The following is a 24,929-nucleotide window of genomic DNA, read 5'->3' on the forward strand; positions in this document are numbered from 1 at the left end:
GGTGTCACAGGAAGAGGGGGAAACTGCCGTGAGTGCCTGCAGTTTCCTGTCCAGAGCTGCTCAGCTTAGACACTCAACCCACCTGTCCAGCTCTCTTCCTCTACGGACTGAGTGCGTGCGTGCCAGGCCCCGGGGGAGGCACTAGGTAGAGAAAAGGCCCACAATTCTCCCCTCCCCTGGATCTCCCTCCAAGTTTTATTTTAAATCCTAACTAGCTGACTCTCCAACCTGCCCCACCATTGCCAACCATGCTTCTACTTGATTCAGCTTTTCATGGCCTTATGAACTCATCGCCTTGATCCTCATCAGGAGGCCTCAGGAGGACAGCCCTTCAAAGGTTCCCCCTGGCCCATAGTGGCACCCACCTGGCCTGGCCCTCCTAGGACGGGGCCTTTGCAGCCTCCTCCCCTAACCCTCCCTGAATGTGCACACAGACCCTTTCTCTGCCTACCTTCCTGGGTGCAGAGGCTGCCTAGGAGGGTGAGACTAGGAATGCACGCTATGCTTTTGCCCGGAATGGCCTCTCCAACCCCTGTGTAAACGAAGACAAACTCCTTTTCATCCCTCAAGACCCAAATTCAGCCTGACCAGGCGGTGGCACAGTGGATAGAGCGTCGGACTGGGATGCGGACGACCCAGGTTCGGAACCCCGAAGTCGCCAGTTTGAGCACGGGCTCATCTGGTTTGAGCAAAGCTCACCAGCTTGGACCTAAGGTTGCTGGCTTGAGCAAGGGGTTACTCGGTCTGCTGAAGGCCCACGGAAAAGGCACATATGAGAAAGCAATCAATGAACAATTAAGGTGTCACAACAAAAAACTGATGAGTGATACTTCTCATCTCTCTCCATTCTTGTCTGTCTGTCCCTATCTATCCCTCTCTCTGACTCTCTCTCTCTGTCTCTGTAAAAAAAAAAAAAGACCCAAATTCACTATTTGCCTCCTACCTCACCAAGAAGTTTCTTGTTCCTATAGCGCTTGTTCATATGCTTCTGTTTATATATCTATATTAATTATATATATGTCCATGTACACACACATATATAGTATTGCATGTGTGTGCCTTCCTTAAAGAATTTTAGGTACCTGAGTCTAGAATTCTCTATCACTGATTCAAACCTGACATACAATAGGTAGTTAATGCAAGCCTTACAGCCGGAATGAGAAACAGAAGCATTGTCTTTGCCTTAAGAAATTGTTACTGTAGCCAGCTGCCTTTGTCCCACTCTCTCTGGGGTAGGTAACTGTGAGAGCAAACTCATTTATTTTACTTCTCGTGGTTTTCAGCTACAGCTGGCTTGTTGTTACATTGCCTCCTCAGGGTTTATGTGAATGAAAGATATTATTTTTCAAGGTCCTTTGCCTGTCATGAGAAGAGTACATAGTTGTCCCAAGAAGATGCCCACAGCTTTACAGATCTGCCACTTTGTTTGAAAGCCTGGTCTATTTGAGAGTGGATGTCCAGTGCAGAAGACACAAGAAGAGGCTAAAAACTCAGGTGTTGGGAAGAGACTGGGGGGATGGAGGGACAGGCACTGGGGACTCTCACCAGGGGCCAGGACACCAATTCCATCTTTATAGAAAGGGGCTCCTGTTGAAGGCCCTTACCCCACCCACCACCCACACTGGACTCTGAAACCAGGGCGCTCTGATCTCTGGGACACGTCGGGGAAGAGCCCCTGTGAGAACCGCTGTGGGCAGGATTCAGTGGAAGCCCACCCGTGGCCTGTCCTTCTGAGAATGCCGCTAAGACCAGATCCCCACCCCACCATCCTGGGAGAGACCAGCTTTGGGTTTGGGAAGTCAGGCCCAACCCCTAGCCTTTGGGAGATTTATTTCTGGGAGGTGCAGGGTTGGGAGGGGAGTTTGAAATACGGCCATAGACTATGAATATCCCTTTAAGAGATCACCCACACATGGGCTGTTTTATTGCTTTATAAAATGTCTCACCTTTAAATGCCCCTTTCTAAAACTAGGTTCAAGTGTGATATTCTACAGACAAACATACAATGTGCATGTTCTCAGAAATGTGTCCTTGTTGAGTATAGCAAATAAAATATACCAGGGGAGTTCCAAGGACCTTGGTGGCCTGTTGGTGCATGCAGGTCTTGTTTTTGTTGTAATTTTTAAAAAATTTTTTTACTTATTGATTTTACAGAGAGAGGAGGGGAGGGGGGAGTGAGAAGTATCAACTCAGTTGCTTCACTTTAGTTGTTCATTGATTGTGTCTCGTATGTGCCTTGACTGGGCAAGTCTGGGGTTTTGAACCAGTGACCTCAGCATTCCAGGTGGAAGTTTTACCCACTGAGTCACCACAGGTCAGGCTTTGTGGTAATTTTTGTACAGATTCCGTATGATCCGACATATGGTTCCCATCTTACTGACCTCGGCTCAGGTAGTAGATTCAGGCTCTAGGAGTAAATTTTTAAATACAATTTTATCTTTAATTATTGATTCTAGAGAAAAAGGAAAGGAGAGAGAAACACTTATTTGTTCTTCCACTTATTTATGCATTTACTGGTTGACTTTTGTATGTGCCCTGACTTAGCTGACAGAACTCGCAACCTTGGTGTATCGCAACGATGCTCTAACCAACTGAACTACTTGACCAGGGCTCCAGGGCTATTTCTTTCCCAAAGCATGGAGGAGAGAGGAGCTGTCACTCTCCTCAGCCCTCCTCCTTCTCCGGCAGGCCAGGACACTGGAGATCCTGAGGGCACCCCACCTGACCAAGATGACAAGTGAGACAAGGCCAAACACTGGTCTTTGGGGGCTACACCAGGTGCAGCTGGAGAGGTGGGCAGGTGCAGGCAGAAGCTGCATTCTGATCTGAAGTGAGTGGTGGGTTTATCATGGGAGGGGGCTTTCCCCTTGCTTTTGTGGGAGGACTCCCCTTTCAAGAGTCTACAGTGGGGGTATGAGCAGCCAATATTCACAGGGACTGAGTTGCAGGCACTGTTCCGGATGCTCTGCCGGGTCCCCTACACCAACCTACACTCCCACCTGCCGTTTTCCCATCACTGTACTCTTTGTATGAGTTTCCTATGGCTGCTGTGACAATCACCACTAACTTGATGACTTTAAACCACAGAAACTTATTCACTCACAGTTCTGGAGGTCGGAAGTCCAAAATCAGTTTCACTGGCCCAGACCAAGATGTCTGCTGGGCCACGATCCTTCTGGTGGCTCCAGGGACGGTGTAAAGCCAGTAGCCACGTCCACCATCACAGCTGCCTGGCCCATGCAGGTTCACATTGGATTTGGACAGATGGTAATAAAACAATGGAGCCAAGAACTGGTGGGCCATTCGCTTTAATCCTAGCTTGCACCCAGAGGGCTGCTTCTCCTCTCCTCCACGTGGCCTTTCTCTGCTCTCCTCTCTAATGCTAATCTCAGGAACTGAGAGAGAGCAAGCTTCTGGTCTGCCCCATTTTATATTGTAGAAATCCAAACCTTTAATCCAATATACAAATAAGGAAGCCTCTGATACAAAGTCACTTATCTGAGGCATATGGGATTTCTCATGAGAATGCACCACAGCAGGGTAGGAAAGGCTTAGTCTTAAAACTAAGCCTTAGGCTATAATGACTTTGCCAGTTTACAGCCTGTTTCCCACACCAAAAGTGAGCAAACATATATGTCATATTTAAAAACTTATTTGACCAGCAGACGGTCCTTTTCTTGCCTCCACCCATGCCTTGTGGCTCTAGGCCAGAGGTCCCCAAACTACGGTCTGCGGCCACATGTGGCCCCCTGAGGCCATTTATCTGGCCCCTGCCACACTTCTGGAAGGGGCACCTCTTTCATTGGTGGTCAGTGAGAGGAGCATAGTTCCCATTGAAATACTGGTCAGTTTGTTGATTTAAATTTACTTGTTCTTTATTTTAAATATAGTATTTGTTCCCATTTTGTTTTTTTACTTTAAAATAAGATATGTGCAGTGTGCATAGGGATTTGTTCATAGTTTTTTTATAGTCCGGCCCTCCAACGGTCTGAGGGACAGTGAACTGGCCCCCTGTGTAAAAAGTTTGGGGACCCCTGCTCTAGGAATTCCTTGGCTTGTGGCTGCCTCATTTCGATCTCTGCTTCCTCCATCCTCATAAAACCTCCTCTTCCATGTGTCTAATCTCCTTCTGCCTTTCTCTTGTAAGGACCCTGGTGATGGTATTTGGGACTCAGCGAGATAATCCAGGATCATCTCCCCATCTCAGGATACTTAGTTATACGTGCAAAGATTCCTTCTCCCAATAAGGTCACATTCACGGTTCCAGGGGGTTGATGTGGACACCTTGGCTGGGGAGGGAGGGGCGTGTTTTTCAACCTACCATACTCTCCACTCTGACCATCTCTGTATTATCACTGGATTTCTCCCTCTGCCCGATCCAACTTATGGCTGGTTCCTCTCACAGGCATTGATCCCTAATAAACACCTTGCCCCCAAAATTTCCCCTACTTCTGGAGAACACAACCTGTGACAGACATTTTCATTTTTGCCAGAATGATGAGAGTGATGTAATTTTTTTTTTTTTTTTTTTTTGTGACAGAAAGACAGAGAGAGAGACAGAGAGGGATAGACAGGGACAGACAGGAACGGAGAGAGATGAGAAGCATCAATCATCAGTTTTTTGTTGCAACACCTTAGTTGTTCATTGATTACTTTCTCATATGTGCCTTGACCCTGGGGAGATCCAACTGAGCCCAGTGATCCCTTGCTCAAGTCATCGACTTTGGACTTCAAACCAGCGACCTTTGGGCTCAAGCCAGCTACCATGGGGTCATGTCTATGATCCCACGCTCAAGCCGGCAACCCTGCACTCAAGCTGGTGAGCCCGCAATCAAGCCGGATGAACCCACACTCAAGGGTTTCGAACCTGGGTCTTCTGCGTCCCAGTTCAACGGTCTATCCACTGCGCCACCACCTGGTCAGGAGAGAATGACGTGATTTTTGTGTCCTTTTTTTTCTTACATGTCATCTTTGTGCAAGGGCCAGGCCAATCTATTCGGTATCATTCCAATTTTAGTATATGTGTTGCCGAAATGAGTACATTTTTTTGTGTCTTTTATATCTGCACTCCCCTATTGGGTTGCATAGTGTCCCCCAATATTCATGTTCACCTAGAACCCCAGATTGTGGCCTTATTTGAAAATAGTCATTGCAGATGTAATTAGTTAAGATGAAGTCACATTAGATTAGGGTGGATCCTAAATCCAAGGACTAGTGTCCTTTTTTTTTTTTTTTTTTTTTTTTTTTTTTTTTTTTTTCTGAAGCTAGAAACAGGGAGAGACAGTCAGACAGACTCCCGCATGCGCCCGACCGGGATCCACCCGGCACGCCCACCAGGGGCGACGCTCTGCCCACCAGGGGGCGATGCTCTGCCCATCCTGGGCGTCGCCATGTTGCGACCAGAGCCACTCTAGCGCCTGGGGCAGAGGCCACAGAGCCATCCCCAGCGCCCGGGCCATCTTTGCTCCAATGGAGCCTTGGCTGCGGGAGGGGAAGAGAGAGACAGAGAGGGAAAGCGCGGCGGAGGGGTGGAGAAGCAAATGGGCGCTTCTCCTGTGTGCCCTGGCCGGGAATCGAACCCGGGTCCTCCGCACGCTAGGCCGACGCTCTACCGCTGAGCCAACCGGCCAGGGCTTTTTTTTTTTTTTTTTTTTTTTTTTTTTTTTTTTTTTTTTTTTTTTTTTTAATTTATTTATTTTTTTCCTGTATTTTTCTGAAGCCGGAAACAGGGAGAGACAGACTCCCGCATGTACCCGACCGGCATCCACCCGGCACGCCCACCAGGGGGCGACGCTCTACCCACCAGGTGGTGATGCTCTGCCCCTCCGGGGCGTCGCTCTGTTGCAACCAGAGCCATTCTAGCGCCTGAGGCAGAGGCCACAGAGCCATCCCCAGCGCCCAGGCCATCTTTGCTCCAGTGGAGCCTCGGCTGCGGAAGGGGAAGAGAGAGACAGAGAGGAAGGAAGGGGGAGGGGTGGAGAAGCAGATGGGCACTTCTCCTGTGTGCCCTGGCCGGGAATCGAACCCGGGACTTCTGCACGCCAGGCCGACGCTCTACCACTGAGCCAACCGGCCAGGGCCGACTAGTGTCCTTTTTTAAAAAAAAATATTTATTTATTCATTTTAGAGAGGAGAAAGAGTGAGAGAGAGAGAAAGGAGGAAGGAGCAGGAAGCATCAACTCCCATATGTGCCTTGACCAGACAAGTGCAGGGTTTTGAACCAGCGACCTCAGCATTCCAGGTTGACACTTTATCCACTGCGCCACCACAGGTCAGGCCAAGGACTAGTGTCCTTATAAGAGAGACACAGAGGCCCTGGCCGGTTGGCTCAGTGCTAGAGTGTCGGCCTGGCGTGCGGAAGTCCCGGGTTCGATTCTGGCCAGGGCACACAGGAGAGGTGCCCATCTGCTTCTCCACCCCTCCCCCTCTCCTTCCTCTCTGTCTCTCTCTTCCCCTCCCGCAGCCGAGGCTCCATTGGAGCAAAAGATGGCCCGGGCACTGGAGATGGCTCCTTGGCCTCTGCCCCAGGCGCTAGAGTGGCTCTGGTTGTGACAGAGCGACGCCCCAGATGGGCAGAGCATCGCCCCCTGGTGGGCGTGCCAGGTAGATCCCGGTCGGGCGCATGCAGGAGTCTGTCTGACTGCCTCCCCGTTTCCAACTTCAGAAAAATACAAAAAAAAAAAAAAAAAGAGAGACACAGAGACATGCAGGGAGGACATGTGACAATGGAAGCAGAGACAGGAGTGATACAGCAGCAAGTCAAGGACACCAAAGACAGCCTGCCGCCACCAGAAGCTGGCCGAGAGGCGTGGAACAGGCTCCCTCAAAGCCACTGGGATGACTCATCCTTGGTGACACCTTGATTTCAGACTTCTGGCCTCCAGAACTGTGAAAGAATCTATTTCTGACAATTTGGAGCATGCATTTTGTGACAGTTTGTTACAGCGGCCCTGACTACACACGTTTCTAGTAAAGTTGAGCATCTTCTCATACATATGTTGGCCATTTGGGTTTCCTGTTCTCTGAAGGGATCCTTTTTCAATTTCGAAAAACCTCACTCCTCCATCTGTTGTCCTTCTAGTATGCGCTGACTATAATAATATAAACGCATCTAGGGATTCCTGGACCCTTGGCACAACGCTCCAGTTTTCCAGGGATCTGCTGCCCACCGGTTGGGATCTCTCATCTATAGGATTAAATTTCCACCCTTTGCCATGGACCTGAGGGTTCTTCATGAGCTGCCCTGGCCAACCTCTTCAACCAAATATCTTTCCACGCTCCCCATAAACATCCCATGCTCCCATGGTAAACTTCCAAATAGCCATGCTCTCTCTCTCTTTTTTAATTCATTTTAGAGAGAGAGAGAGAGAGAGAAGGGGTGGGAGCAGGAAGCATCAACTCCCATATGTGCCTTGACCAGGCAAGCCCAGGGTTTTGAACCGGCAACCTCAGTGTTTCCAGGTTGACGCTTTACCCACTGCGCCACCACAGGTCAGGCCTACCATGCTCTCTCTTACCTTGCACTTTACCCAAGTGATTCCCTCTCCCTAGAATGACACCCATCAGTTCTGTTCCTCTCCTGTCTTCTCTCCCTTCTGTCACTATTCATTCCCATCCTGCAAGACTCAGCTCAAGTGCTCCTTCTCCAGGAGCCTGGTCTGATGGCTTTCTGTCCCCACCCCACGCCTTTATCCACAAGTTGAGTTGGATACTCTGGATACTCCTCCTTTCTGTTCCCCTAACTCTTTGAGCACACCTCTTATTTGGTCCATATGGATTTTTAAAGCACTTATTAAGCATGAGCACAGTGCTAGGTTCTGGGTGGGTTGTCGTGGGATTTAGCCCTTCACACATCAGACTGTCACTTTCTTTGAGGGCTGGAACTATGTTTTCATGTTAAGGTCCCCAGGACCTTGAAGAATAGTTCCTGGCAAACAGAAGGTACCTAACATTGAAGTACATGAAGGAGGCGGACAAGATGGGTGGTTTGGCAGTGGACCTGGTTTCCCTTCCCTTGGGAGAGCAGCAGACTCTACCTGCCATGATGGGGTGACGAAATACTGAAATGCAGCGGCAGTCTGAGGAGATGACATCTGAGACCCAATTCACAAGGCCGCCCAGGGAGGTAGTTTCCCCTAGAAGACTAACAAAGGCGAAAGCATGGGGGGGGTATGTGGCTGGCCAGGGTTTAGGGTGCAGTCAGTGACCCCAGAGCACGGCCCACCTGGCTGGCCCCTCATGGGCCGTCACTGGCTCGTGCTTCACGCATGAAGTCAACCAGCCCGATATCTTCACCGTGATTTCCTCCCTCTGGTTCCAAGCAGTTCAGGGGGATTGACTATGAGACCTGTGCTGTAGAGAGAGGGACAAGGAAAAGAACTGGGGAACACAGCTCCGCCCCCCCAGACCAAGTGACTCAGGTCCCTGCTCACCACTAACTACCCTCATGCACATGCCACACCCTCTCTTATTCCTTCCTTTACAAGCATCCGTTAGTCATCTCACATTGACTGTCAGGTGCCAAGCCAGGTGCAGGGGTTACAGGTCAACAAGCCTGTCCTCCCTGCCCACAAAGTGCCCACAGACTAGCTGGGGAGACAGACTGAAAAACACTACAGAGATTATACTGCAAATAGCAAGAGGTCCAGCTGAAGCTGCTGAGTTCCTGGGGCTTCCGGCCCAGCAGGCAGATCACACACACACACACACACACACACGCACGCACGCACGCGCACACACACACGCACACACACACGCGCGTGCGCGCACACACACGCACACACACATGCACATGCACACACTCACATACACGTAGTCAGTGTAGCTGCAAGCCAACCCACAGAAGACACGGACCATAAAGTAATAAACATATGACATTAAAAAAATGCATTACTTGAATGTCAAGGGTAAGCCTTCTTTTTATGGATATCGCAGGAAGATAAGAAATGGGCGTTCTTGCCCAGGATGGGGCGTGGTATGAAAGAACTTTGGAAAGGGGCAGGGACTGCAGGGAGTGGGTTCTGACTGCTGGGAACAACAACTGGGGAGAAAGTGGGAGTCAGGTCAAAGAGAAGGGAAGAAGAGACCTGGGGCCATAGTGACTGAGCTGAGGGAGGGGGCAGGGAGGGCTGCAGCGGAAGCCACATCCCTGAGAACAAGAATGCAGGCTGGGGAGCCAGACAGGCCTGGGGTTGAATCCCAGCCCCACCAGCTGTATGACCTTGGACAAATTACTTAACAATCTAAGCTTTGGCTCCCTTGCCTTTAAAATCTGGCTAATAATAGTACCCACATTAAAAGATTGTTGGATCAAATTAGATAAGACTTGTAAAACATTTAGATCTACACTGGCCTGGGGCACACGGTTATCACTGAATAAGCAAACTGACAACAACAACCACAAAAGATGGAAGTCAGCCTACACACATGGCACCCTGTGGGTGTGTGCTCTCCCGTCCAAAGCTGGCATAGGCTTACTGTGCCCTCCCACCTCCCTACATGTGCTCCTCTCCCTCAGGCAGTGTCCCACCTGCTAAATCAGTAGAGATGAGAGAGACTCACAGTCAGAAGCATCCTACTCCTCTCTCTGCCACTTTCCAGATGCTGGGAGCCCCAAACACCTTGATGCCCTGGACACCAGGTTCTCTATGGCCTTGGAAAAGGACAAATGGTGCAGAATGCTGTCGAAAGCCCACAGTTCTATGCTTTCTGGAACAGCCACCCTGAGGCTAGCAGCAAAGTAGGACTGTCCTCAAACATCCCTCTGTTCCACATGAGTCACCCAGCGAGCTGAGGGTAAGGTGAAGTGCCAGTGGTCTCTTTCTCCACCAAGTCACCAGGGCTGGGCCTTCCAGGCTCACCCCACCCTGCTCTTCCCTGCCTGCTGATCCTAGGGGGGGAGATGCACCTTGAGGGTGGGGCAGGGCTATGCTTCTGGGATGTCCCAGGGAGCCAGGAGCAAAGAGTTGGAGCCCAGAAAGTGTTTGTTTAATCACCGGGGAGCCCCAGCAATTCCTACAGCCTGAGTCAGGACTCAGACAGGAGCCAAATTCCCACGAGAGAGCCCTGAAGAGTCCCTTAGTTCTGCCCTATTAGCCATTTTCAGGAAAGTCTTTCAACTCACGCTATAATAATGATTAACGTTATACACAGGAGAGAGAGTTTATAAAGCATGAGAAACTATATTAAAGCATGTTGTAAATTGTAAAGAGTTACATTCATCTAGTCCGTTTATTTATTTAAGCAAGTATACAGAAATACCCTGAGATAGTCAGGATGGTACTGTCTCTGTGTTGAAGAAACTGTGGCTGGCAGAGAGGTTATGGAAATGGTCCAAGATCAAGATCTCACTGGGCAAGAATCTAGATCTTGTCGCTGTTGTATCACACAACACAGTTTAATAAAAAATTTACTGAGCCCCAAGTGCGGTGTTGGGGCAGAGGCGGGGGTTGCTTAGAAAGAACCAGGCAGAGCCCTGGCCGGTTCGCTCAGTGGTAGAGCGTCAGTCTGGCGTGCAGGAGTCCCGGGTTCGATTCCCAGCCAGGGCACACAGGAGAAGCGCCCATCTGCTTCTCCACCCCTCCCCCTCTCCTTCCTCTCTGTCTCTCTCTTCCCCTCCCGCAGCCAAGGCTCCATTGGAGCAAAGTTGGCCCAGGCACTGAGGATGGCTCTGTGGCCTCTGCCTCAGGCACTAGAGTGGCTCTGGTTGTAACAGAGCAACGCCCCAGATGGGCGGAGCATCGCCCCCTGGTGGGCATGCCAGTGGATCCCGGGTCAGGCACATGCGGGAGTCTGTCTGACTGCCTCCTGGTTTCCAACTTCAGAAAAATACAAAAAAAAAAAAAGAAAGAAAGAAAGAACCAGGCAGAGCCTCCTGGAGGAGCTAACAACTTGGACTGAGAGGGGCGCCAAATGGCCCACCCAGACCTGTGAGATGCCAGGGATTTGACCTCGCCCACTGTCACTCCTCACTCTACCTACTTCTTGCTGAATCTCATACCCTCCTCCAGCTTCAGCCACCACCAGGACACAGATCAGTCAGCTTGTGATTTTCCAAAGCTGTATCCCCAAACTGGCTTCTCTGAACTCTAGAGTCACAGACCTTACTGCCTCTAGCACACTGCCCACAGGGGGTCTCCCAGCCCCCCCGCCCCCCCCTAAGGGCAAAGCTGAGATGGCCTCTTCCCCAACAGCTGCTCAGCATCCTGCATCCCTGTCTCAGGTGGTGGCTCCCCTATCCAACCATTTAGGTGTCATCCTTGCTGTCCCCTTCCCCCAACACACAACCAATCAATTGCCAAGTCCTGCTTTTCTTCCTCTAACATTCTTTAATCCAGCCCTTCCCCTCCTCCTCACACCTCTCTCCCAGGTCAGGTCTTAACTTCTGAGTAATAACCTCCTGACAGTTTTATCTCCTGTGTCGCCAGTCTTATCTATGAATCCATCCTTCTTGCAGCCAGTCTGTACAGGTCCTCCCCTGTCTCAAACCCTTAAAACCCTCCAATGGTTTCTCTCTGCAGGGCTGAAGTCCAATTTCTTTAATGAGGCTCTCTATGATATGACCCTTCAACCTTTACAGTCTCTTCTCTGGCCAACCCATGACTCATGCGGCTGGCTTCATGAGTGTGAGACATATGCAATGCCCTTTTGAAATTCATATTTTTTTTAGCAAGGGACCTGAATTTTCATTTTGCCCTTGACCTCCACCAACTATGGTGCCAGTCTTGCTGCCTGTTCCCTGCACTTCTCTCTCTCTCTCTCTCTCTCTCTCTCTCTCTCTTTCTAGTTAGTGAGAGGAGAGAGGCAGAGTCAGACTCCCGCATGTTCTCCAACCAGAATCTACCCGGCAAGCCCACTAGGAGGCGATGCTCTGCCCATCTGGGCCCCTTGCTCCATTGCAACTGGAGCCATTTTTTAGCACCTGAGGAGAAGGCCATGGAGCCATCCTCAGAGCCTAGGGCCAACTCGCTCCAATTGAGCCATGGCTGCGGGAGGGGAGGAGGAGAGAGAGAGAGAGGGAGAGAGCTGAAAAAGCAGATGGGCGCTTCTCTTGTGTGCCCTGGTCGGGACATCCATATGCCAGGCCAACGCTCTACCCCTGAGCCAACTGGCCAGGGCCTACCTGCACCTCTCTTGCAGTGTGTAGCCTTCAGAGTTTTGTCTGTACAGTCTTCTCCGCCCGGAACACCCCTTCCAAACAAAATCCTTCTTTCTGCAGCTCTTTCTTGAAGACTCAATTTAGGTGTTATGTTTGTGATGCCTCCCTTGAACCTCTTCCCTCTCTTTCCCTGCCCTAATCAACACGTAACAGGTGCTCAACACATGTCTATTAGGTAAACAGAATGGGAAGGCAAAGTGTGACAAGTGTTATAAGAAACCTAAACCTACGAGAAAAGGTAAAACGACGCAACGCGGGAAGAAGGCATTTCTACCGGCTTCCAGGGCGCCAACGTCGGCGCTAAGACCCTGCCTGCAGACGCTTTAATCCCTACACAGAAGGCTCCGTGCGGTTGCGACCAGCTCTCGGGCGCCCCCTGCCGCGATCACGCCGCACTGAAAGGGTTCTTGGCGCCCCACCCCTGAGCCCGCCTCGCATCTCTCATTGGCTGTCTCTTGTTCTCCCGCCCCTCCTGGGATCAGCCATTCGGAGCCCTGGAGTGGGTGGGGTTTACGGCCAGGGGTGGAGCGAGCGCCCGGATTGGCTCTGAAGAAAGAGACGACGTGGCGGGAGGAGGCCTGTTTGTGCCTATACTGAGGCACTGCCGCACTGGCCCTGGTCTGATGGTAGGCGGGGCGTGTTTAGGTCGTCGGCCGGAAGCAGAAGTGGAAGGAAGATGCAGGTGGGGAACAGGAACTGGGGAAAAGGGGGGCTATCCCGGGACCCCTGGACTGGGTTCCGTCCATCTGTCCCTAGCCGTTTCCTCGGCAACTCTCCCGGGCGGGCGCAGCTCTCCCCGGCTCCTCGTTCTGATCCCGCAGGGTGGCGGTTGTGTCCGTGAAATGCGCGTGCGAGTGGCACGCCCCCTCCCCACGCTCATGCCCTTGTTTGTCGTGTTTCCCGCCAGGACCATCAGCACGTGCCCATCGACATCCAGACCAGCAAGCTGCTCGGTAGGACGGGACGTCCCGACCCCTAGCCCCCTGTCGCCAACAGCTGGGAGCCCTAACACCCCAAGGCCCCTATTAAATCTCTGACCACTAGCCATCTTTTATGTCCCCATCTGTGTTCTGTGTCCCAGCCTGTTTCATTAACAGGAAGCAGAAGGAATCATACATAGACTGTACCTGACCTCTGTTTTCTACTTTAACATTTATAACGTGTGTTGTCAAAATATCATGACACAGGTTAATGGCTTACTTACTTTAAGGACAGTCATCACCTAAGTGTCAGACCTGAAATTGGAACTTAAGTATGTCAGGCTCCAATGTCTATACTTTGTGTATTAAGCCAGAAAAAAAAAAACTCTCCTTTTTTTTAAAAGCGTCCATCTTCCCTTGACTTTAGGAAGGAGAGGGACATAGATCCAGTTGGAAATAAAGGTCTTTTAGTGGTCAGGCCATCTCCCTGTTTTCTGTTTAGGATCTACGTACCTCCTCCCAGTTCAGGGACAGGGAAGGACCTCTTAATGCAGCCCCTCCAGGTCAAGTGCACAGCTCCTGGTTTTTAAATCCTCATTGGATTAATTGATTTGATGCTAGTTTTGTTGTTAAGAAGCTATCTGTTTGACTACCTCAGCCCTTTGCTTCTTGTTCTGTGACATCCACAGAATTTTTCTGCCTGAGAAATTTTAACGGAAGACAGCAGAGGGAGTATAATAATAAACAGTGTGGGGCCATAGTGTTTTTGACCCGTTGGCAGATTTATTACCCAGGTCGAGGTTCTGAATTTACCACTGTGGGCCATTTAATCAATCCTGTGCCGTGGCCATTTAATGGAGCCACTTTAGTTTTATTTCACATTTGTCCCAGCTCTTTAGCACATGTGTACTCTTTCTGTGTAAACTTGTCATTGGTCATTAAAGGACCACAAGGACCAATAAAACAACAACCATTTGTTGAGGGTTTACTCTATACCAGGTACGTTTTTATAAAAATCAAGATCACTAAGATTTATTGAGTCCTTGCCAGGCACAGTGTTTAATGTTTTACTTACATTTTGCCTTATACTCAGCATCTTATTATCTCCCTTTTACATGTGGGAAAACAGGCACAGAGATTGCGAGACTTGGCCGAGAAAGTTGATAGAAGCCAGGACCATCTGACCCACAAAGCCTGGCTCTTAGCTCTTTCCTGCTGAGGAAACATGCATGGCTCTCAGCCACCCATACCCCCTGCAGAAAACATACATCTAGGCCCAGACTCCAGGAGGTCAGTCACATTGGTATGCACGTGTCCAGGATGGTACTTCACTGGTTAGAATAGCCCAGTGTTATCTAGTCTTCAGGGCGCTGTAGGTATTAGGGGCTTTGCAGTTGTTCATTCATCCAGAGCTTGGCATAATCATCTTGTATTTTCTATTGTCATGGTTAATCCCGGCCCTGAGGAAGTGGAAGTTGAACAGCATCCTCTGTCAGGAAAGTTATAATTACCCCTAGAAGCAAAAATATTATGGAGACTTTAGAGTGGTCGAAAGTGGCACTTTGATGTCAGTACCAATTTCAAGTTTTTCTTTATCCCTGTGTCGAGGCAATTGCTCTGTGAAGTCAGGTTGCCAAAGTCTGTTTAGCCCCAAGTATCCCCTTGGGCCTGTCTTTATTTCCATCTTCCCATGACCCCACACCTTAACCACTGAGAATGCAACTTTACTGTCTTAGGGTATTTCACTTGAGTCAGTGACAACATTTTCATTATACAAATGGGAATGCTGTGATTTGGGTGATTCCCACATAGACTGGCTGGTGGACAGAAGGCACTGCAGCCTGAAATGGCAGAGCCTGGTGTTGACGATCAGAGAGAAGATCAATGCTGCCATCCAGGACATGCCGGAAAGCGAGGAGATTGCCCAGCTGCTCTCTGGATCTTGTGAGTGCTTGGGGGCTACATTCCTGGAGCCCCCTCTTCCCGGAGTGGTGTCTATCAGCTGAGCTGCTCCTCTGTTGTTTAGCCACAGGGCTGATCCCTTGGGAAAGGGACTTGTTGTGTGGGGTGGAGATGATGGTTTATGCTAACCCAAACCGGGAAAGGGGAGGGCTCTGCACGCTGAAATTACCGGCATATACGTCAGTCATCTGTGTGCACTGGCCAGGGTCCATGGGGAAGGTACTAAATTTAAATTATTTATTTATTTATTCAGTTTTTTAGAGAGGAGAGAGAGAGAGAGAAAGGGGGGAGGAGCAGGAAGCATCAACTCCCATATGTGCCTTGACCAGGCAAGCCCAGGGTTTTGAACTGGTGACCTCAGTGTTTCAGGTCGACGCTTTATCCACTGCACCACCACAGGTCAGGCGATACTAAAATTCTCAGTCTTTGCTCGTCCTTTCTTTCCAGATATTCACTACTTCCACTGCCTAAGAATCGTGGACCTTCTCAAAGGCACTGAAGCTTCCACAAAAAATATTTTTGGCCGGTACTCTTCACAGCGAATGAAGGCAAGTGTGGGCGAGGGTGGCAATGGGATCAGGAGCCTCTCCCGTCCCTGGGAGGAACCGATGGAGACGCCAACAGGGAATGTTTCCTGAACTTTCCGTCCCCAGGGTTTATGCCAAAAGTAGCTCTTAGCCTAGGTTTACGTTTCAGACCTGCTGCTTTGGGGATTGCTCCTTGGCGCCAGCGCGTTACAAAGGAGGCTAAGGAATTTGTGTTTGATGTAAGGCGGAGCCTGGGAGAGCTTCCCCTGGCCGGGACTGAGCTGGGACGGGGCTGCCGAGTGCTGTTGGCTCACTTCCTGTTTCTGTTTCTGTTTCTGTTCTTCCTCAGGACTGGCAGGAGATTGTAGCTCTGTATGAGAAGGACAACAGCTACCTGGGTAAAGTGGCCAGCCCACTCCCTCAGTTCTGAGACGAGGCTTCTGGGAGGCACAGGCCGCGTGTGGGGGAAGAGGTGGGGCTGTAGATGCTTGCAGGGTGGCAAAAAATACTCCCCAAAGAGTGTTGGGAGGAGGAAAAGGAGGAGAACCAGCAGGCCCCGGTGATTGCTGGGCCTGACCCAGCAGGTGTATGTGAGTTCTGTCCCACTGAAGTCTCGATAAGGTGTAGTGGGGAGCCCCACCCCCTACGCACCCCCTGTTCTATACGAGGCGGAAGAGGCATGGATCATCCTTGGGTCATAACAGGTGCCTGAGAGAGTAACTGAAGGGCTGATTGTAGTTTGGGTATGATTTCTAATAGTATAAATAATAATCTTAACAGTTACAATTTACCAAACACCTATACAAGGAATTATGTTTGGTGCTTTATATGGAATCCCTCTTTAATCCTCACAGTAAATGTTCTTGTCCCTCTGGTACAGATGAGAATTGGATGAGAGAGGTTAAATGTCTGTCTTAGGTTCCACAGCTAGGAAGGGAGGAGCTGGGGGCCACCCCATGCTCTTCGCCTCCAAGCTGGGGTATATGTGTGCATGGCCTGGGGCACGCTTGCCTTATGGTGTGGGTATCTGAGGTGAATTTCCTGGGGCCTTCTCAGTGGAACTCGCTAGCCTCCTGGTTCGGAACGTCAACTATGAGATCCCCTCGCTGAAGAAGCAGATCGCCAAGTGCCAGCAGCTGCAGCAGGAATACAGCCGCAAAGAGGAGGAGGGCCAGGCGGGGGCCGCCGAGATGCGGGAGCAGTTCTACCACTCATGCAAGCAGTACGGCATCACGGTGAGGGAGGGTCTCCCTGGAGCTAGCCCTACGGCATCACGGTGAGGGAGGGTCTCCCTGGAGCTAGCCGTAGGGCATCACAGTGAGGGAGGGTCTCCCTGGAGCTAGCCGTAGGGCATCACGGTGAGGGAGGGTCTCCCCGGAGCTAGCCGTATGGCATCACGGTGAGGGAGGGTCTCCCCGGAGCTAGCCGTAGGGCATCACGGTGAGGGAGGGTCTCCCTGGAGCTAGCCGTACGGCATCACGGTGAGGGAGGGTCTCCCTGGAGCTAGCCGTAGGGCATCACGGTGAGGGTGGGTCTCCCCGGAGCTAGCCGGACGGCATCCCTGTGAGGGAGGGTCTCCCTGGAGCTAGCCCTACGGCATCACAGTGAGGGAGGGTCTCCCTGGAGCTAGCTGGACGGCATCACGGTGAGGGAGGGGTCTCCCCGGAGCTAGCCGGAGAAGGGAGGGTCTCCCTGGAGCTAGCCGGACGGCATCCCGGTGAGGGAGGGTCTCCCTGGAGCTAGCCGTACGGCATCCCGGTGAGGGAGGGTCTCCCTGGAGCTAGCCCTACGGCATCACGGTGAGGGAGGGTCTCCCCGGAGCTAGCCCGACGGCATCACGGTGAGGGAGGGTCTCCCTGGAGCTAGCCCTACGGCATCACGGTGAGGGAGGGTCTCCCCGGAGCTAGCCGTAGGGCATCACGGCGAGGGAGGGTCTCCCCGGAGCTAGCCGTAGGGCATCACGGTGAGGGAGGGTCTCCCTGGAGCTAACCCTAGGGCATCATGGTGAGGGAGGGGTCTCGCTGGAACTGGAGGCACCTGGGGCCTGTCTGTCTGGGCCCAACACCTTTGCATCTGGGAAAGGCTTCTCAGCCTGCTTGTGCCCTTTTTGAGCCAGTTTCTCTCCTATCTCCAGTCTCTGTGTGTTTTCTTTAATCCCTTGGCCTCCGCTTCTCATCACTGTCTGAGCCCACCTCTCCCATCTCTAGGGAGACAGTGTCCGAAGAGAGCTGCTGTCCCTAGTGAAGGAGCTGCCAAGTCAGCTGGCCGAGATTGGGGCTGCAGCTCAGTCCTTGGGGGAAGCCATTGACCTGTACCAGGCCTGTGTGGGCTTCGTGTGTGAAAGGTAAACGGGCTTCGGCTTCTGTCTAGCAGGGGAAACAGCTGCTCTGTTTTCCCTGGCTGTTCTCTTCTCCACTTCTATTTTTCCCGTATGACAGTTGAGTTTTATTTTATACACTTGAGCCCAAGAGAGCTTTGCCCGTCTGACCTTATGGCCCAAGCCGAGCCCACTGTCGGCTTCAGGAGTGCGCAGCAGGAGGCAGGAGGGTCAGTTGTATGCTCTCTTGCAGCCCCGAAGAGCAGGTGTTGCCAATGCTGCGATTTGTGCAGAAGCGGGGAAACGCCACGGTGTACGAGTGGAGGACGGGGACAGAGCCCTCCGTGGTGGAGCGGCCACACCTCGAGGAGACTCCTGAGCAGGTGGAAGAAGATGCGGTAAGACAGGCTGAGGGAGAATCGCTTCCCCCACACACAACCCAACCCCTCACAACCTGAATCAGAATCCCAAAGGAAGAAAGGGGGTTCCTGTGAGACAGACCAGGTGAGAGACAGACCAGGTGAGAGACAGACCAGGTGGGAGACAGACCAGGTGGGAGGGCCCAGAAGGCCCTCCTCCTTTATTTTTCTGGCCTTCTTGAGATCAGGGTATAGATGACTGCTGAAAAGTCTCAACAGACTGGTTGGCTTTGAACTAGGAGCCCTGCAGTCCCACAAGCTCTCCGAGATGGGCTCTCTTTTGGGGCAGTCGGAGGCTACTGCGTCTAAGGATGTGCTAGCACTCCCTACAGAAGCGGCTGAGGCCTGGGGGGGAGGCAGGCCCCTTGGCATCACCCACCTCCTGAGAGCTAACACTTCTTTTCTCCTAGATTGACTGGGGCGACTTTGGGGTCGAGGTGCCTTCCGAAGGGACTGACTCCGGCATCTCTGCCCAGGCCGCTGAAATTGACTGGGGCATCTCCCTGGAATCAGACTCGAAGGTTAGGCTGCCCTCATGGTCCATCTCTGAGGACTTTCTGTGGTACTGCTTCAGTGAGAAGAAAAGTATTGTCTGTGTCTTTAAAGGCATCACTCGAAGTCCAGAACTCTCAGACCACGTTGTAGTCTAGGGGGAGACAGTTCCCAAAATGGCGTGTCAGAGTTTTGACCTCTTGTTGTGTTTGGGGCAAGGTGTGGGGGTGTCGGCAGGTGGTCACTTGACAAAACGGGTGAGGGTGGCAACATACCTGGGCCCACACTGCCATCTTTGCCACCTGCCTCAGGGCTGCATGTCCTTCCTGCAGGTGAAATGTGCAGTCATGGTACTTACTGGGGGCTTTGGTTTTTTCTGGCTCCCTTTGCTGGGGACAATTTTGCCAACATTGTTGGGGTTCTCTGCTCTCCACCCAGGAAGCTGGGGGTGACGAGATAGACTGGGGAGACACTGCTGCTTTGCAGATCACAGTGCTGGAAGCTGGAACCCAGGGTGAGTGCACCGTCTCCTGCCCATGCCACTAGAAACAAAAGACAGAATGCATTGTTCAGATTGGGCTTCTCACACATGTAACTGTTTGCTGAAAACCTACATGAGTGTATGAGTGCAAGAGTCAGAGAGAGTCCTTAAAATTCAGCCTAGAAACTCTATTTTTTATTTATTTTTTGCAGCAAGTAAAGGAAGAATTTACTGGCGGTGCAGGAAGAAAGTCAGAGGAAGGGGGGCCTTGGAGACGGGTTCAGGGGGTGAGCTTAGGATGAGCTGCTGCTGCCCACTGCTCCCCTGGTTACAAGTCTCCTGGATTCTCTGTCGCTTAGGAGAAAGAGAGGCAGGGGAAGCACACCTGGGAGGGAAGAAAAGGAGGGGGGAAGGTGGGGATGAAACACTCAACCTTTTGGAGGCAAATGTAGGTCAGCTATTCTAGTGAGGGGATTCCAGGAGTGCTGATAGGTTCTGCAGTCTGAGTCTTCTCTCCCCACCAGCTGAGAGGCTGCAGCAGTGGTGTGAGCCACTAGAGGGCAGTACAGGATGAAACTTGACCTCCCACTGCCCACCAGAGCAGAGGACTGGCCTTCCCACTCCCCACAGGCTGGGGGTTGGCAGTAGTGCCTAATTATGGCTGAGACACGGGAATGGGTAACCTTTCCCCCTTTGGTTGGAACAGGGACTGGCTTTAGTTCAGTGAGTCCATGTACACATTAACCCACCAGGGATTCTCAAACTTGGGGTCGGGACAAGAGTCTCCTTCTCTGGTCCTCAACCCCTTCGTCATTTCTCTATCTCTCTTCCTGCAGCTCCGGAAGGAGTTGCTAGGGGCTCAGACGCCCTGACACTTCTTGAATACCCTGAGACCCGGAATCAGTTCATTGATGAGCTCATGGAGGTACCTTCATCCTCTGGGAGAGATGTGGGGTTGTTGGGCTGTGGAGCTTTATATCGGATGATCAGGACAGGCCTTGTTACAGAGGTGACCAGTAGATCAAGGCCTGCAGCCATGTGAAGAGAGCCAGGCCAAAAAGCTTTGTAGGCAGAGGGAACAATGGCGAAGGCCCTGAGATGGGAGTCTGCCCTGCACTCTTTTTTGTGTGTGTGTGTGTGTGTGTGTGTATTTTTCTGAAGCTGGAAACGGGGAGGCAGTCAGACAGACTCCCGCATGCGCCCGACCGGGATCTACCTGGCATGCCCACCAGGGGGCGACGCTCTGCCCACCAGGGGGCGATGCTCTGCTCCTCCAGGGCTTCGCTCTGTCGTGACCAGAGCCACTCTAGTGCCTGGGGCAGAGGCCAAGGAGCCATCCCCAGCACCCGGGCCATCTTTTGCTCCAATGGAGCCTCGGCTGCAGGAGGGGAAGAGAGAGACAGAGAGGAAGGAGAGGGGGAGGGGTGGAGAAGCACATGGGGGCCTCTCCTGTGTGCCCTGGCCGGGAATCGAACCCGGGACTTCTGCACGCCAGGCCGACACTCTACCACTGAGCCAACCGGCCAGGGCCTGCCCTGCACTCTTGACGAACAAGGTGGCCAGTGTGCAGAGCCAGAGCTGGAGAGTGAAGGAGATCAGAGAAGCAAAGAGTCTGAACTCTGGCTTTTCCCCTGAATGAACTGAGAAGCTGTAGGAGGGCTTGCGCAGGTTTGGGGCCACGTGATCTCTTTTGTTTCGGTACCATCCCTATGGCTAAGGAGTAAGGAGCCAGTGCTCTTGGGCCTTCTTTGTGGAGCTGGGAAGCTGGGGGTCTGTCCCCTTCCCAGTGGTCTGCTGGGTGGGGAAGGTTTCATGAAAATTCTTGTCCTCACCAGTTCTGTCCTCTTTCTGCCCAGAGAGGTCCCTCCTAGCCTTCATGGGAGAGGACGATAAAAGGGTTCAAGTTTCCCTGTCGAATAAGAGTGACAAGTTGTGTGGCTGGTTCTCAGATTCTTCGTAGCCCTTTCTTATTCCAGAGCTTCTCAAACTTGGATTCATATGCCTTGAGTCTCATTCCTCCCATGGAGAGAAAAGACCTTCACTGGCCGAGAGAGCTCTTTGAATCTGCATTTTTTTATTTTTTTACAGAGACAGAGAGGGATAGACAGGGACAGACAGACAGGAACAGAGAGATGAGAAGCATCAATCATTAGTTTTTCGTTGCACATTGCGACACCTTAGTTGTTCATTGATTGCTTTCTCATACGTGCCTTGACCGCGGGCCTTCAGCAGACCGAGTAACCCCTTGCTCGAGCCAGTGACCTTGGGCTCAAGCTGGTGAGCTTTTGCTCAAACCAGATGAGCCCTTGCTTAAGCTGGCGACCTCAGAGTCTCGAACCTGGGTCTTCCACATCTCAGTCCGACGCTCTATCCACTGTGCCACTGCCCAGTCAGGTGAATCTGCATTTTTAGTTACCTGATCCACAGGCTGGGAGGAAGCAGGGGGGTCTGGGCCCAAGATAGAAATGGGAGACCAAAGAGGGACAGTGGAGGCTGCCCCAAGCTCCCATGCTGTAGTTGGTGAGTTTCTAGCAATCAAAGTGTTCAGAGGAAAAACCCTGTCCTCATCCAGAGTCTAACCCATATATCTCATTCTTCATTTTGAGTTCTCTTCTTAGTTTGAATCAAATCCTCTTTGGTCCTCAGCTCGAGATCTTCTTGTCCCAGAGAGCGGTGGAGATGAGCGAGGAGGCGGACATCCTCTCGGTGAGCCAGTTCCAGCTGGCTCCGGCCATCCTGCAGGGCCAGACCAAAGAGAAGGTGGTCACCATGGTGTCAGTGCTGCAGGACCTGATTGGCCGGCTCACCAGTCTTCGAATGCAACACCTGTTTATGATCCTGGCCTCACCAAGGTCTGGTTTTCACCTTGACATTGTCAAGGCTGTCGGGGGACCTGATGCAGGTCCCTACCATCTTTTTTTTTTTAATAGGGACAGAGAGTCAGAGAGAGGTATAGATAGGGATAGACAGACAGGAACAGAGAGAGATGAGAAGCATCAATCATCAGTTTTTTGTTGCGACACCTTAGATATTCATTGATTGCTTTCTCATATGTGCCTTGACCGCGGGCCTTCAGCAGACCAAGTAACCCCTTGCTCGAGCCAGCGACCTTGGGTCCAAGCTGGTGAGCTTTGCTCAAACCAGATGAGCCCACGCTCAAGCTGGCGACTTCAGGGTCTCGAACCTGGGTTTTTCCGTATTCCCAGTCCGACACTCTATCCACTGAGCCATCGCCTGGTCAGGCGCCCTGCCATCTTGAGCAGCCCTGACCCCTGTATTCTTCTCCATGACCCCTTAGACCTCACATCTGCCTTTCGTAACTGTGCCACCCCAACTGGGGACACAGATTCTCTGTGGGCAAGATGGGTGGTTTGATGTGTGCAGACAGAACCCGCTCCCCAGGAGGACGGGAACCAGGGGTGGCATCCTTCCTCTAAAGGGCGGCAGGACGAGGCCCGTTGGGGGTTCGGTGTCCTGAGCCACTCCTTTCCCAGCAGTTGAACAGGATGCTCGGGGTGCCAGCTCCACTGAGCACTTAACTGAGTGCCCTGCCCAGGTATGTGGACAGAGTGACTGAGCTCCTCCAGCAGAAGCTGAAGCAGTCCCAGCTGCTGGCTTTGAAGAAACAGCTGATGGTGCAGAAGCAGCAGGAAGCACTTGAGGAGCAGGCCGCTCTGGAGCCCAAGCTGGACCTGCTGCTAGAGAAGACCAAGGAGCTGCAGAAGCTGGTAAGACAGGAGAGGGAGACCTGGGGGGGGGGGCAGTTTCTGCAGAACGAGGCCCCTCTGCTTCCTGCCCAGTTGGCATCACTGTCTTTTAGATCGAAGCTGACATTTCCAAGAGGTACAATGGGCGCCCTGTGAACCTGATGGGAAGCTCCCTGTGATGCCGTGCACACCCTTCTTGTGCGTCTTCTCGGCCTTCTGGACAATGCTGGGGTGGCCGGGGCTGATGCTGCGGGACCTTTCCCAGCAAGAGACCAGGCCGCCTGGAGGATGGAAAGCCACATGCTGGAACCGCCGGCACCCAGATGGTAACCTTGGCACTCACTGTACTCTCTGCAAGAAGCTGTCTTTATTGGCCCTGTGGCTGGCGGCCTGAAACCACAGCTTTTGTTGCTTCTCGTTATCTAGTTGGACTTAATAAAAGAGGAAGAGACTCTGGCTTCATTCCTGACAGTTGCTGCTTCTCTGGGCCTGGGCCTGAGGCTGCGCCCCTGTTCGTATGGGGTTTTTGATCCCCGTGGGCTCCATGGAGGCCCAGATTAGGGACTTTCCCTCTTTTGGTGACAAGGAGGGCCCCAGTTAATACCTGCAAATGGTTCAGCAAGGGACTTGAGGGTTAACCCCTTGGGTCAGTTGGGGCCCTTTCTCAGCCAGGCCTAGGCTGCCCCACTCAGGCCAAAAGCCCACGAGATGCAGTCAGGTGGGTGGCAGCCTGGCTGGAGCCAGCAAAGCTGTATTTTCCTTTTAATCACAGCTTACCTCCAGGCCGAGGGGAAACGCGGTTTGGGGAGGAAGGGTCTGATGAACAAGGTGGAGACAGGAGTTGTCACCTTCACTAGCTGCCTGTCCACTTCCTGCCCGTAACTGCCTGCTGTGTGATTGGGCAGAGCCCACCCCAGGATAGCACCCTCTCCCAAGCCACCTACCCATCTCCGTTTCCCAGGAAGGGTAGGGGTTGGGGGTGGCCGGCAATTCGATTTTAATTTCATAGCAGAGCAGTTGATTCATGGCTCTTTGTCGCTGGCGTTGACTCCCGTAATGACTTTCCATCAAAATGAAAAGTGGAGTGACACCACTCATTATTCCTGCTGCTTGTTATCTCAGTTCTGGGGAGGGCCGCCCCCTCCCTGCTGCCTTTCAGCCGTCCTGGACAGTGAGTGATGGCCCCTATTAATCACCGACCCCGCGGACTCCGGTGGACACACGCTATCCAAAGGAGAGAGAGATAAGGCAGCATGAACTGCTTGAAGCTGCTCCTATCAATTAATGTCAGCCCATCGCTTCCCCCCAATCTTTGCCCGTTCACCTCCTTTTGGGGGTATTGGGGGTTGAAATAAGTCTAGGAATTGGAAAACGATGGGTGTGGAATGTCGAGGTAAAACTGTCCTTGGAATGGAAGGGCGTAAAGGGACCTGAGAGGGCTGCGTCCTGCCCTCGGTCGCCGCGAAGGCTCTCGGGCTACAGAGCTGTCCGTGTCCCGTGGTCCCTTCCCCTCCAGGAGAATGGCTGCTGCCTCCTGCCCCACCTGTTCCGCTGCTGGCTCCATTGGCCTCTGGCCTCCCTCTTGCAGCAGCCATCAGCTCACTGAGGCATGCTGCCCTTGCCCACTAATGCCCCTCATCCAATCACCAGCTGTTACACAGACTATTGCTTACCGGGCACCGAGCTTTAGGGAGAAGCTCTGGATCACGTGACCCTGCAGGCTGGTTTCGGGCCTCGAAGTCTCACTCCTGCCCTTGTAGAGGAGCACCTCGCCCACCTCCTCTGCCCTGCAGAGGGCCGGTGGGAGGAACTGCGCAGGCTGAGATTCTGCCATCTGCGCAGGAAAGGAGGTGGGTTTATGTAAAAGGTTCCTCAGCAGGGTTTGGCCGCCGGGGTAAATGGTATGATTAAGGGACTGTTCTTGCTCAGAGGGATTAGGCCCATGTC

The 24,929-nt window shown here is 52.2% G+C and overlaps 1 protein-coding gene and 1 non-coding gene across 2 annotated transcripts; one reads left to right on the forward strand and one right to left on the reverse strand.

Annotated features, from left to right (window-relative positions):
• Positions 1-4,934: 4,934 nt before the first annotated feature.
• Positions 4,935-5,041, reverse strand: LOC136396566 (U6 spliceosomal RNA). The gene has a single exon (XR_010749829.1). It is a non-coding gene; the product is annotated as a U6 spliceosomal RNA (small nuclear RNA).
• A 7,674-nt stretch (positions 5,042-12,715) lies between these two features.
• Positions 12,716-23,451, forward strand: CDK5RAP3 (CDK5 regulatory subunit associated protein 3). Its single transcript, XM_066364425.1, has 14 exons — positions 12,716-12,839; positions 13,065-13,110; positions 14,890-15,021; positions 15,487-15,587; positions 15,916-15,964; positions 16,623-16,801; positions 17,774-17,910; positions 18,137-18,281; positions 18,713-18,823; positions 19,233-19,308; positions 20,112-20,200; positions 21,922-22,127; positions 22,832-23,003; positions 23,096-23,451. The coding sequence occupies exons 1-14, from the start codon at positions 12,834-12,836 to the stop codon at positions 23,159-23,161; spliced, it is 1,515 nt and encodes a 504-aa protein (XP_066220522.1). The 5' UTR covers positions 12,716-12,833; the 3' UTR covers positions 23,162-23,451.
• The last annotated feature ends 1,478 nt before the right edge of the window (positions 23,452-24,929 follow it).

The sequence above is a fragment of the Saccopteryx leptura genome, chromosome 2, assembly GCF_036850995.1.
Source record: "Saccopteryx leptura isolate mSacLep1 chromosome 2, mSacLep1_pri_phased_curated, whole genome shotgun sequence".
Lineage (NCBI taxonomy): Eukaryota > Metazoa > Chordata > Mammalia > Chiroptera > Emballonuridae > Saccopteryx > Saccopteryx leptura.